We start from the raw sequence: 13,264 nt of genomic DNA on the forward strand, positions 1-13,264 counted from the left end.
GGGGAGTGGAAGCTGTTCTCTCCAAACTTCCCATGGGAAAGAGTCCTGGTTGGGATGGTTTGACAAATGAGTTTTTTTGAAAATATGCTGATCAGCTTGCAGAGCCTTTGACCCTTATTTGTCAAAGGGTTTGGGATGAGGCATATATGCCTGCCGATTGGAAGTTGGGCATACTTCGTTTGTTGCCCAAAGTCCCTTCGCCTACTTCTTTGGCTCAATGGCGCCCGATCTCACTTATGGGTATTATGTATAAAATCTTTACAAAGATTTTTGCCAATTGCTTGCAGAAGGTGCTTCCTTCTCTTATTCATCCATATCAATATGGATTTGTGCATGGCAGGAATATTTTGCATAATATTCTTAATGTTCAAATTGGAGTGGATTATGCCAAGGCAAAGAAGCAAGAGGTTGTGATGGTGCAACTGGATCTTGAAAAAGCTTTTGATCATGTGAGCTGGTCTTTCCTTTCTCAGTTAATGATAGCCATGGGCTTTGGTCCCAAAATGGCTAATTTGGTGCATTTACTTGGCTCTGGCTCTATCACGCGGATTATGCTCAATGGAGGACTTTCGGATGATATTTCTCTCACCTGTTCTCTCCGGCAGGGCTGTCCTCTTAGCCCTCTTTTCTTTGCCATTGCCACTCACCTATGTTATCTCACCTAGATGCTATGGCATCGCATGGTGAAGTGGTCGGTTTGCATCTCCCTCATGGCAAGCAATTGGTTGCTCAAGCCCTTGCGGATGACACTTTTATGTTTCTCAGGGCCGAAAAAGCCAATATAGATCGAGCAATGGAAGCTTGGAATAATTTTGCATTGGCTTCTGGGGGGCTGAAAATAAATTCAACAAAATCAGCCCTCATTGTATGTACGGAATTTGATCTTGAGGCATTAGGGTGGCAAGGCCGTGTGGTGCATACAGGAGACATTGTTCGTCATCTTGGCTATCCGGTGGGTGTGGATGTATTGATACCAAGTTCTACACCCACTATTGGGCACTGATGACATTAGTGGGGATGTCATAGTATCTAGTCCATACTATGCATGATGGAGTTGATGGTTTATTGTCTTGTGGGTGACTACCATGAGGTTATAAACTGCACTTTCTTGTATGGTGAATTTGGGCATGTTCCTGGATTCATCTAGGTATATATCTATCATGTGCATGTCTTCCACGGTGTACATCAAACCTGCTCGCTAGGCTTGCCTTCTTGAATGAGCATCCTCAACACTACATGTGTGGTTGGCCATAATGCTTAGAAGCACTACCAGTTAGTGTATGCAAGATAGGATCATCTTCCACACAAAAAGGAGGAAGATCCTAGCCTCTGATACCAATGATGAATACCTTTGGTTGGGGTTGAGCACAATCTTGGCACACACTTAAACTATTAGTACAATTAAACAATAAGGAAATGGCAAACACAATACAAGATAGCAATGCTGAGAATTAAATGACATAGGCAATAGGGCGAGAAAGGGTAGACCTCCCCCTTGTTATATATGTATTAACAAGGAATTTCTGAGATACAAGCTTCAGGGGCAATGAATGCGAGTTTTTCAATGACGTATGCAATGGAAACAGATACCAAACATGATTGTGTGTCGATGCCGATTGTGGAATTCCAAAGCTTTAGGCAAGCTGCCAAGCTGCAAGCAAACCCTCACTCCCCAACCATCTAGGTGTCATGTCCACACTATGGAGCTACACTATGAAGCTCATCCATAGGTTTAACTCTGGCTCAAATGTCCAAAGTGTGAAGAATGTCCAAATGATGACACCAGCTCTGCCCGCTAGGCAAAGCCGGGCTGTGCTCTAGTAAAGGGGCTTCCTCCGAATGCTCGGTAGGAGAGGGGCTATTTGCTGCTTTCTGAAATGTCAAGGTCCACCTGACGTTCATGGTGGCGCACTGATGTGCATGGTGGAATTCAGCAAATAGTATTTGACTAGTTGCCAAGCTGGGCTATGTGAGCTGCCAACCCAGAAAGCCACATGACTAGTTGCCGCAGCTAAACGTTGGAGGTTACCCTTCGAGCCTGCCAGATACTCTGACTCTAGTAGCTCCTCTAGAGGGCAGATAGGGAGATGGAGCCCCTGCAATTCAATGCAGCGGGCCCGAAGGTAGGAGCTCATCACCTCTGCTGCAAAGAGGAAGAGGAAAGGTGCCAGTGGGCATCCCTAGCGAACGGAGCAGGATTTGGCAAGACGATCCCCTGGCGCCCCCTTAGGAAGAACTTGGATGTAAGCACCGGAATAGGGAGCAGAAACTTGTCATACCCAAGAAGCAAAGAAGCCAAGATGGAGCATGGTTCCCTCCAAGAAGGCCCAATCCACTGTGTCGTAGGCCTTCTCAAAGTCCAGAAGAAGCATAGCAAGATCCTTGCCTTTGGGGCCTGGGTGTTGTTGCCCGTTGTCTTTCACCTCCCAGAAAGTGAAGATGTTATCCAAGATGCTCATGGATCAAGTTGGCAAGATAGGGCTGCAGGCAAAGATTGATGACCTTGGCATGGATCGTATAGGCCGTCCCTAGGAGGGTGATCGGCTTCCACTAACAGATCTCCAAGTGATCACCAACCGCCTTTGGGATGAGGCAAACGAGACCCTTTGCTAGGCGCTGGGGAGGGTAGGCGGTCCTCATGACCTCATAGATAGCGGCCCGAAAGCCACCTTTCATGAGATCCCAGTAACGCATGAAGAGGGGAACCGGCAAGCCATCCTCTCCTGGGCCCCTCCTGCTCAGTTTGCGGTTGTATTACCTAGCTCTTTTTTCTATTAGCAGTTCCAAAGATTTCTGATTCGATGCGCCCAGTGCAAGCTTACAGGCTTTAAAGGAGTCTCGCCATCGGTGGTGTTTTTTCCAAACAGTGGCTCACCTTTTATTGAATTTCCAGCAGTTGACATGACATTCTCTTTTGCAATGACGGCTCCTATTGAGTTTCCATGAGCTGATGTAGCATTCCCTCTTTCCATGATGGAATGGCTAACGGTCTGGCCATTCAGTTGGGGGGCGCCCAGCTATGGCCATTCTGACTCCATCTTGAGGCCCTGCACAGACCCTTCAGAAGGCAATAGTTCTGCCATTGTAAACCCTAAAGCAACTTGTTGGACTCCTAAACACTATAGCCAATCGAGTCTCATTCCCTCTGATGATGGTGAGGCTATTGCATTGATCAGTTCTCCAGTTTAGTTTCTGTTCTCAGGTTCCTAGAATTACAGCATTGGTGGATGCTGGTTTAATTGCCTTTTGTTTGATTTCATGGGAACTGGGATGCCTGATTTAACACATGACATTTCAAACTCGAGCTGAGGGATCCCTGCATGCCTATGAACTGCAGGAACTCGTGCTGCTTGCATTAATGCGGCATCCCTGGCGTTGGCAGATGCTGGGATTCCGATGCGGGACATCGTAGCATCTTGTGCATCAGGATATCTGAATAACACTCCATTGCTGGGTAAATCTAGACAGTGTCCTGCTCATGGAAGTTGTTTTTCACTCAATACCTTAAGCATGAAGATGGTTCTGGATGTTTCGAGGACAAAAATTAATCATATTTTCTGCAAAATTACAGATTTAAACTACTTGGAGGATAGTGGTGGTGGTCCAGATGTCACTATTGCTTTACTTCCGAAGATAGACAAAGTTACTCTTTTGCAAGTAAGCTCTGATTCCCTCATTCTTTGTGCTCTCTGTTTCTCCCCAAGTTCTTCATCCCCATCCCTCTTGTCTCTCTTCTCTATTCAGAGAGGGATTTAGACCCTTATCCCGGATCATGGAGTACCCAGATCAGAGGTGCCTTGGAGTTTTCGTACTGGAGCTCAGCTGAAACACAGAGTCTCTACTCAGAGATTCTCCCCCCAACAGCCCCCTTCTCAGCTTACCCTCACCAGTTTTTTCCAGCTTAGAGGGGTGGATAGGGAGGCTATCAAAGTGGATATAGGAGCCTCTACCACAGTGCCCCTTTCACACAGTAGGCCCACGAAAGTCACATCATATCGGTCACGAACACTCCAGAGAACTAGACGCTCTCGTCCTGTTAGACCTCGACCACCCCAGAAGGATATCCTGGCCTGCCATCGAGCAGCCTCATCCTCACAGAAGACTATCGACATCTCTAGCCTTCTTGTATCACCCATGATGGACATCCTGGATGGGCCCTTGCCCGGCATACAAGGTTGATTGACTGTTTTTTTCAGTTACCTGGCATGGTAGGATCTAGATTTGTCATCTTGTATAATCTCAGAGTCGCAGATCTTAGCTTTCAATTTTCAGTTTTAGTTTACTCCTGACATAGTGGTTGCCATTCACGCTCACGTCACCTCAGGAGGATCAAAGCCATCATTTCCCATCACCGTAGAACTTTCTCTCGCCGGCTCAGCGTGACTACATTGGGTACCACGTTGTAGCGCCCTATGCAAGATATTCTTGGCTGATGCAAGAGCTTGAGGTTCTTTTTGTTTTCTTTAAATGGATATTTTCGTTTAGTTTTACTCTCAGTACAATGATGATGTATTCCATGGACATGATGTAACATTTTGATCTCATAGGTCATTTTGGCCTTTTGAAGACGTTAATACAACTTTCGTTCTCTCTCTTTCTCTCTCACAAAAAAAAAAAGATTTTCTTTCCATCTTTCTTGCAAAACTCCAATAAAAGGAGAACATAAAAAAAGAGACTAATCTTTCATATTCTCTCTCTCTCTCTCTCTCTCTCTCTCTCTCTCTCTCTCTCTCTCACTTTTTTTTTTTGTAAAACCAGTTGAAATTGCATTATATCATAAATGTACAAAAGGGTTTGACATCAAGAGGATGTCTGAACCCTAGAACTTAAAAACAGCAGTAAAAAAGTTCTATGCAAAATCAGGGCAGTGCTCAAGAAAAGAACCTATGCCCTATCCATCAGAAACAGTAAAAGAAAAGCTGAACACAAGAAACATCCAAATCTTCCTCATGTACGGCATCATATAAGGACTGTCGCAACGAGGCTCGGAAGAACTCATAAGGGTGCTGAAGGGGTGAATTCAGATATGCATGATTTCTCTGTAGCCAAAGGGTCCATAAGGCCCAGTGTCTGATCCAATGGAAGAAAAGAGAATACTGTGACAAAGAAGCTGATAACGTGCCAAACATCCAGAAAAACGTGTAGAACCTGTGTGCAGGAAATCTGAGAGAGAAAAAATAGGAGATCTTGTCCAGAAGGTCTCTGGAATATGAACAAGACCACAATAAATGCGGAATACTCTCAGTAGTATGATGACATCTTGGACAAAGAGGAGAGGCAATCCTTCTTTGAGCCAATTTCACTCCCACTGGAAAAATACCGACAATGCATCTCCAGAGAAAGAGTCTCTGCTTCAATGGCATTTTCAACTTCCATATCAATGTCAGTTTTGCTTTCCACCAAGCTAAAGACTTATCCAGATGCCAAAGAGAATTAGCATGCTGAGCAATCCATGGAGGAGGTAATATCAATTGATAAGCCTGTATAGAAGTCAATAGATGCAAAGGTTGAGAGGATAATCTTGAATTTGAAGACTGAAGATGCCAATCTTGAAGCCTGTCTCTTACATCCAATGTTGGAATCGGAATGAAAGGGTGTAAGAGATCTGCAATAGCTTTCCATATAGATCTATGATGCATCCCAAGATTGTATTGTTGGCATGTTGCCGGAAAACCTCGAGTATCTACCACGTCGTCAATGAACCGGATGCCCAACTTCATAAGATTGTAAGCTCTGATTGGTTGTTGTACAGCAAGGGGAGAGTAAAAAGCAGCACTCCAATGTATGCTTTCCATTCGAAGCGAGGAAGCTATAGAAGCAAGATGGGGAGACTATTTGATGCGAGAGAGCACTTTCTTCCAATCCTGAATCAAGGAAGTAGAAAATGGACAACCAAGGATTTTACCTTGAAATTTGCCAAGTACTACTTCCGATGGATCAACTAACCAATGACCATAAGCATTTGTGCGCATCTGACCACACAAAATTGCCAACATGATAGACCAAGGCTGCTCTTGTTGAAAAAAGGTTTTGAGCATAGTGATCTTTCTTGCCAGCACATGAAATTTGATGTTTATAATATTCAAACCACCATGCATTCTTGGCGAGCAAAGCAGGTCCATTTTGAGCAACCTTAAAGCTTTTTTATGAAGCTTAGTTTTCCACAAAATCTCCATGGCTTGAGACATAAAAGAAGAAAGATCTCGAGATGACCAATGTAAGAGAGGAAGGTAGAACTGGACATAAGCCAGAACAATGGACTGAACAATTCGAAGCCGTACGTGCAATGGCCAAGTGGAGATCTTCCAATATTCTAATTTGTCGTGAATTTTGTTTAGCACCCAAGATATTTGTTGCTTATTTCTGATTTTCCAGCCAATGGGATAGCCCAAATGTCTTACTATGCTTTCCGGATAAATAATCTGGCCGGGCCACAAGATAGCATGCCAGTCACAATGCTTGAGAGGTAAGAGTTTTGATTTCTGAAAATTAATTTTTAGACCAGCTGCCAACCCAAAATCTGAAAGAGTATCCATCAATAGACGAAGCTCCAAAGGACTGTTCTTTGGCATGAAGAATGAATCATCTGCATAAGCCTGTGCAATGAAAGGCCGTGAACCAGAAATCTGAAGCCCCTCTAACTGTCTAGTATCAACCAGATGATCCATATAAAGAAGCAAAGGATGTGAAGCAATAGCATAGAACAAAGCACTGAGAGGGCATCCCTGTCGAACTGATCGTTCTAGAGTCCAAGACTCAGACAAATGTTTTCCTATAAAGCATTGAGCAGTGGAATCTGAGTAAAGCCAATATATGACATTAACTAGCTTTGGCCCAAAACCAAGTTTAGACATGATTTGAGAAACATAATCCCACTGTACGGTATCAAATGCCTTTGCCACATCCACCTGCATGACCAAGACATCTTGAGCAGAGTATTTTGCATATTCCATTGCTATGAGAGTATTGGAGATATTATCATGTATATGCCTTCTTGGAACAAAACCATATTGCCTGGGATGAAGTCCATCATGAAGGATATCCTTTATCCGATGTACCAACATTTTAGCAATAAGTTTATATATAACAGGCATCAAAGTGATAGGCCTCCAGTCATCCATTGTCTCACACAGAGGTTTTTTGGACAGAAGCTTAACCAGACCATGCTTCCAAGCTGAGGGAAGATGTTGATGCTGCCAGGCTACATTAATGAACTTCAAGATTGGATCCTTCAATTCAACCCAGAAGGCTACAAAAAATTCAACCGTCAAACCATCCTAGCCTGGGGATTTATGTTTACCCAAATGCTTGAGGGCTTCATCCAATTCAGTATTTGAAAAGGACATTTCCAGCATTGAAGCTTTTTGCAAAGAAACAATAGGAGAAACAAGCTCAATAAATCTGCTCCGAGCCAATGTAGCCTGAGGTGTAGAAGAAGATGGTAGAGAAAAAAGAAGCTGAAAATGATCCAGACATTGTTTTTCTAGCTGCGATAAAGTCTGGGTCCAAAGACCATCAGGTTTCCTGACTCTCATGATAGATTGACTTTGTCTGTACGTGTGTAAGTTTCGAAAGAAAGATTTCGAGGAGCAACCCTTATCTAGCATAGGTTTAACTCTAGCCCTTGTCTGCCATTTGGAAAGCTTGCATTTATCATTAGCATCAATTATGGAAGAAGCACAAGACAATGAATTCTGTTCAGAAGCAGAAAGAGATCTTTGATGGCTAATCTGTACCAAGGACTGCTTGTATGATTTTGCCCACTGGATATGCTGTCTGGTTTCTGCCATGTACCATCTTCCATATTCCTTAATGACATTTTGAATACGATGTACAAAAGAGTTCCAAGCAAAATCCAGATCCTCCTGAGCATGAGATAACAATGGCTTACTAGCCAATCTGATCATTTGCTGGAATTTTTCATGAGAAAGATATAATTGATTAACCTGCAAATGTCTGACTAAAGAGAGCTGAATATCATCCAGAGGCATACCAAAAGAAAGGTTGAGCCAAAGTGGAGTGTGATCAGATAGTTGTTGAGAATAATCAGTCCACATTTGACATGTATAATCATCATATTGCTGAGCATGAATAAGATACCATCTATCAAGCCTGGCTAAACCGCCTCTCCAAACTCGAGAAGGGATTTGACAAAATCCAAGAGCTCGAAGAGAGATCTTCCAAGCAAGAGACTGAGATTTCAGCTTTAAAGGAGGAACTAGTGGAGGCCAAATTGCATGCTAAGAGTCAAGCGGCTGAAATCTCAGTCCTCAAAAAAGAGTTGGCAGCCACTTCAGAAAGCAATCTTGAGGATGGAAAATTTCAGCCCTCCTTTCTTGAACAGCTGAATACCATCAAGGAGCAAATGAGGATCATTCGAGAGGAAGAGGAGCAACATAAAGAGAAGACATCTTCATGCGTGGAGGTGATCACAAAGACACAAAAGAAGATGGACGAGGCGGAGAAATGGATCGAGGTCGCCAAGAAAGGGAAAGGTAAAGAATCACCACCCATCCCCACTCCCACCATCATCAACATGACCCTTGAAGAGGAGCAAAGGAGGAAGACCCGGGCCTTACATGTACGAGTGTCCGGTCTAAAAGACCGTGATGATGCGGAAGGGGAAACCAAGGAGCTCTTCTCTATGATGGGCATTGAAGCCACGCACACAAAGGCATGGAGAGTGGGAAAGAAGAGAGAAGGTAGTGGTGGCGAATCTTCTAAGGAGAGAGCACTTATCATTCATTTCCCCTCCATGGAAGCGAAGAAGGACTTCTTGAAGAGACGTCCTACACTCAAGAAGACGGGAATATTTCTTGGAGATGACCTCACACTCTCGCAACTTGCTCACATGAAAGAAGTTATGCTAGAGATAAGGGCAGCCCGAGAGAAAGGGAAAGTGGCCTTCTATAGAGATGGTAGAGTGGTGATTATGGAGAGGCGCTCTTCATGACGGCGCGAGACCTATGGGACTACACTCAAAGTTGCTACTTGGAATTGTAATGGATCTCTACGTCTTGATGTAGGGGCTTTTGAGGATAGTTTCACTGGGAGGGACATCATCTTCTACTGTGAGACGCATCAGGCTCCTGGACAGTCCATGCCACATGTTAGTGGATACCGATGGGAGACAGCTTGTAGACAGGAGACTCGTTCAGAGCATAGAGGACGGGGCTCAGGAGGAGTGGCAGTACTGTTTAGAGAGGAGCTACAGCCACTGATACATATAGTCCGCAGAGATGAGCAGGCTAGGTACATGTGGGTTAGACTGAGGCCAGAGACGGGCAGATATCTCTACATTGCTATATGCTATTTTGCTCCTAGTACATCAGTGTATGCATCACCTAGCGGGCAGTCTCCCTTTTCTATTTTGGATGATGATATTTGGGAGTTCTCCAGGGATGGTGACATCATTCTCCTGGGGGACTTCAATGCCAGGACCGCCCATAACCAGACAGTATTTTATGATACTTCAGAGGAGATGTTGAGGGAGCTTGATGTTAGGGATATGGGCCTATCTAGACTATCACAGGATGAGGAACATACAGTGTATGGGCGGTATTTGATAGACATGGGGACTGCACATGGATTGGCCATCCTGAATGGCCTACAGAGATTCCCGACATCGGGCGGTTTCACTTGCTTTCCACATAGGCATGGTGCTAGTACAGTGGACTATGTTATGGCTCAGCCCAGTCTCATTCCCTCTTTTCAGGATTTTATGGTAGGCACTAGGCCGGTTGGAATAGCAGTGGATCATGCTATCTTGTCCTTCACTCTCACATTTCAGTTCAGCACCGCTCCATTGGGACAGGTCTCCACACACACTCGTTATACCTTTACGAGGGAGACTGACACCGTGTACATGGATGAGATATACAGACGCTTATGTGCCGAGGAGCCGGGACGGCCATTAGATGAGCTCACTCAGATATTGATAGATACGCTTCATGCTGCAGCATTAGAGGCATATCCCCATAGTCAGCCTACACGGAGACGATCTGGGAACATGCCCCAGAACAGTTGGTATGATGAGGAGTGCAGAGAGATGAGGATCAGATTACAGAGAGAGGTGCTCATGGGTGTTACCACTCACAGACAGTCACGGATTACCTTCCGGCACCTAGTGCGACGGAAGAAGAGGGCTTATCTTGCTCAGTTAGAGAGGGATTTGTATCAGTTATTTATGGGTCGGGACTCAGGCGAGGCATGGAGACTATTTCATGAGCATTCACCATCACCAGCCATTACCTCCACAGAGATTTGGGGTGAGTATGCAGCATCCCTGTACACAGCAGCAGGACAGCCGCCCCTGCCAGACCCATCGGAGCCATGCCCAGAGACATGTGCTTTCTTTACTGTTGAGATGGTAAAGAAAGCTATTGACAGGATGAGGACTGGGAGAGCATATGATCATGATGGTTTGGTAGCAGAGCACTTTATTCATGCCAGAGATATGCTTGCAGAGCTTATTGCTATGATGTTTAACCGAGCCATGTGTGAGGGTTTTCCTGAGACTTGGAATATGTCCACGATTGTGCCTATCTTCAAGTCAGGGGATCCCATGCTTCCTGGGAATTATCGTACCATCATGATTGGTCACACATTGGCTAGATTATATGCATCTGTTCTTGAGCAGGAGTTGAGTAGATGGGCAGAGAGAGAGGGCATACGTGCATCAGGGCAGGCAGGGTTCAGGAGAGGTTTCTCCACTCTTGACCATATCTTGACACTCAGAGCTATTATTGAGGAGGGCAGATTATATGGCAGGAGGATTTATTGTTGCTTTGTGGATTTCCGCAAAGCCTTTGACACAGTACCGAGAGCCAGATTGATGCACAGACTACAGGAGATGGGAGTGCCCACAGAGCTGATTTGGGGAATCATGGCTTTATACAGGACAGTTGTGGGACAGGTACGTATTACTCAGGGTATATCTGAGATGGTTCACTCCACTATTGGAGTGAAACAGGGCTGCCCCCTTTCTCCCACCTTATTTGGGATGTACGTGGATGAGGTTTCAGACTATGTAGAGTGGGAGGGTGACAGAGGAGCACAGCTAGCAGGGACATGGATTCCGCTGTTATTGTATGCTGATGATATTGTGCTGATCTCAGATTCTCCAGAGGGGATGCAGCGTCATTTGGATGCATTGCACACATTTGCACAGGACAGTGGATTGTTTGTTAACCTTGGTAAAACCAAGGTGATGGTGTTTAACACCACAGCACAGTGGGTTAGGAGGTCAGTACCCACCTTTACATATGGTCAGGAGACAGTGGAGTATACAGATGCATATACTTACCTTGGTGTGGTTTTCAGTGGCCCACTATTTTCCTTGAGGAGAGCAGCGGAGACCAGATTGACCAGAGCTTATGCAGCATTGGGTAGACTAGAGAGGATGTGTTCGCAGGTTCAGTTTCATGAACCTCGAACAAAGCTCTGGCTCTTTGACACTTTGGTCACTTCAGCCATGCTGTATGGAGTGGAGATATGGGGACCCTCATTGGATCACCACAGCCGAGCTGGTAGCACTGATGGATGGAGACATATGGAGAGGCCCTTGGTTTCTATGATTTCCCGGATGATTAGGGCCAAGGCCTCCGTACCACATGATATTATCCGTGCAGAGATGGCTGCCCCCCCATTGGTGGTAGAGGCACTCACTCGATCAGTCTCCTTTATACATAGCACTTGGGCTCTCCCTAGAGACAGATATGCTCGCTTAGCCCTGGAGTCTTCACGACAGTTGGCATCACAGGGAGACGGATCATGTTGGTATGCACAGATGACAGCTTGGTTCCAGTTGCATGGCTTTAGTATGGAAAGGCTACCTCCATTTCAGTACTCCCTGGATGCACCCTCCCTCTCTGTCACACGGGCAGAGATTACCAGACTTATCAGGCAGGACTTGATTCAGCTGGACACTAGGAGGACATGGATACAGCCGACACAGGAGCTTGGTACGAAGATGGCTTTCTATAGGGATCATCTTCTCTAGCTCACGCAGGATGGGTTTGTGATTAGACCCAGCTACATGGATACTCATCTTTCTCATGGGGTACGGTGTGTTATTGGTCAGATGCGCACATCCTCACACCAGCTAGAGATTGAGACTGGCAGATTTAGAGGAGTACCAGCTGAGGCTAGGATTTGTCAGCTATGCCAGATGGAGCCAGAGACAGAGTTACATTACATATGTCACTGTCCAGTATATTATGAGATACGAGGCCGTTTTCACTGCCTGTTTAGAGAGGGTTTCGGACCACTTTCTAGAGTCATGAGATACCAGGATCAGAGATGCCTCGGATTATACTTGCTGGAGCTTCGTAGACATAGAGAGGGTCTCTTGAGAGGGACGGGATCAGAGAGGGAGACACACCTACAGAGGCAAATTACAGACTTCTTTCGACCAGAGATTGAGCAGTCAGGCCAGCAGGCATTGCAGCTAACCCCAGAGTATAGCCGCACTAGAGGTACACTGATTGATCGGGCTATAGAGCTGGGGCAGTCCACCAGGCGCCCCAAGATGAGAGGCCCATCTCGACACCGGCGGAGACTACAACAGAGGATCAGGACCATACTAGCACGGCATGGGAGACGTCCAGTCAGAGTACTCACCATGGAGGACTTTGAGGATATCCGCCATCGACCGATGAGAGACATCTTTGGATAGTGATGTGTATGATGCTTACCTTTGTTGCTAGAGTTTTCCTCCCAGATGTTATCCATTAGGAGCTCCTAGTACCGTACTTTTCCTCACAGTTATTTCAGTTTCAGTTAGTTGTTTTTTAGCTTTTCTTACACAGACATTGTATCAGATCCACCAATTGTTGTAACCTTTTTGGTCTCATAGGTCATTTTGGCCTTTTGAAGACGTTAATATATCATTTCATTTCTCTCACACACACACTTTTTTTTTTGGTAAAACCAGTTGAAATTGCATTATATCATAAATGTACAAAAGGGTTTGACATCAAGAGGATGTCTGAACCCTAGAACTTAAAAACAGCAGTAAAAAACTTCTATGCAAGACCAGGGCAGTGCTCAAGAAAAGAGCCTATGCCCTATCCAATCAGAAACAGTAAAAGAAAAGCTGAACACAAGAAACATCCAAATCTTCCTCATGCACGGCATCATATAAGGACTGCCGCAACGAGGCTCGGAAGAACTCATAAGGGTGCTGAAGGGGTGAATTCAGATATGCATGATTTCGCTGTAGCCAGAGGGTCCATAAGGCCCAGTATTTGATCCAATGGAAGAA

At 45.2% G+C, this 13,264-nt stretch overlaps 1 protein-coding gene across 5 annotated transcripts in view; it reads left to right on the forward strand.

Moving 5' to 3' along the window:
- RRP41 (3'-5'-exoribonuclease family protein) overlaps positions 1-13,264 on the forward strand; it is an 81,384-nt gene that overhangs the window by 38,951 nt on the left and 29,169 nt on the right. For all 5 annotated transcript variants that reach the window (XM_086824286.1, XM_086824287.1, XM_086824289.1 and 2 more), the window contains 2 exons: positions 3,338-3,454; positions 3,572-3,657. In XM_086824286.1, the coding sequence (XP_086680412.1) occupies positions 3,338-3,454; positions 3,572-3,657 (203 nt within the window). The remainder of the gene's footprint in view (positions 1-3,337; positions 3,455-3,571; positions 3,658-13,264) is intronic.

This window comes from Cibotium barometz, chromosome 30 (assembly GCF_041138505.1).
Source record: "Cibotium barometz isolate CiBa-2024 chromosome 30, ASM4113850v1, whole genome shotgun sequence".
In the NCBI taxonomy this organism is placed as follows: domain Eukaryota; kingdom Viridiplantae; phylum Streptophyta; class Polypodiopsida; order Cyatheales; family Cibotiaceae; genus Cibotium; species Cibotium barometz.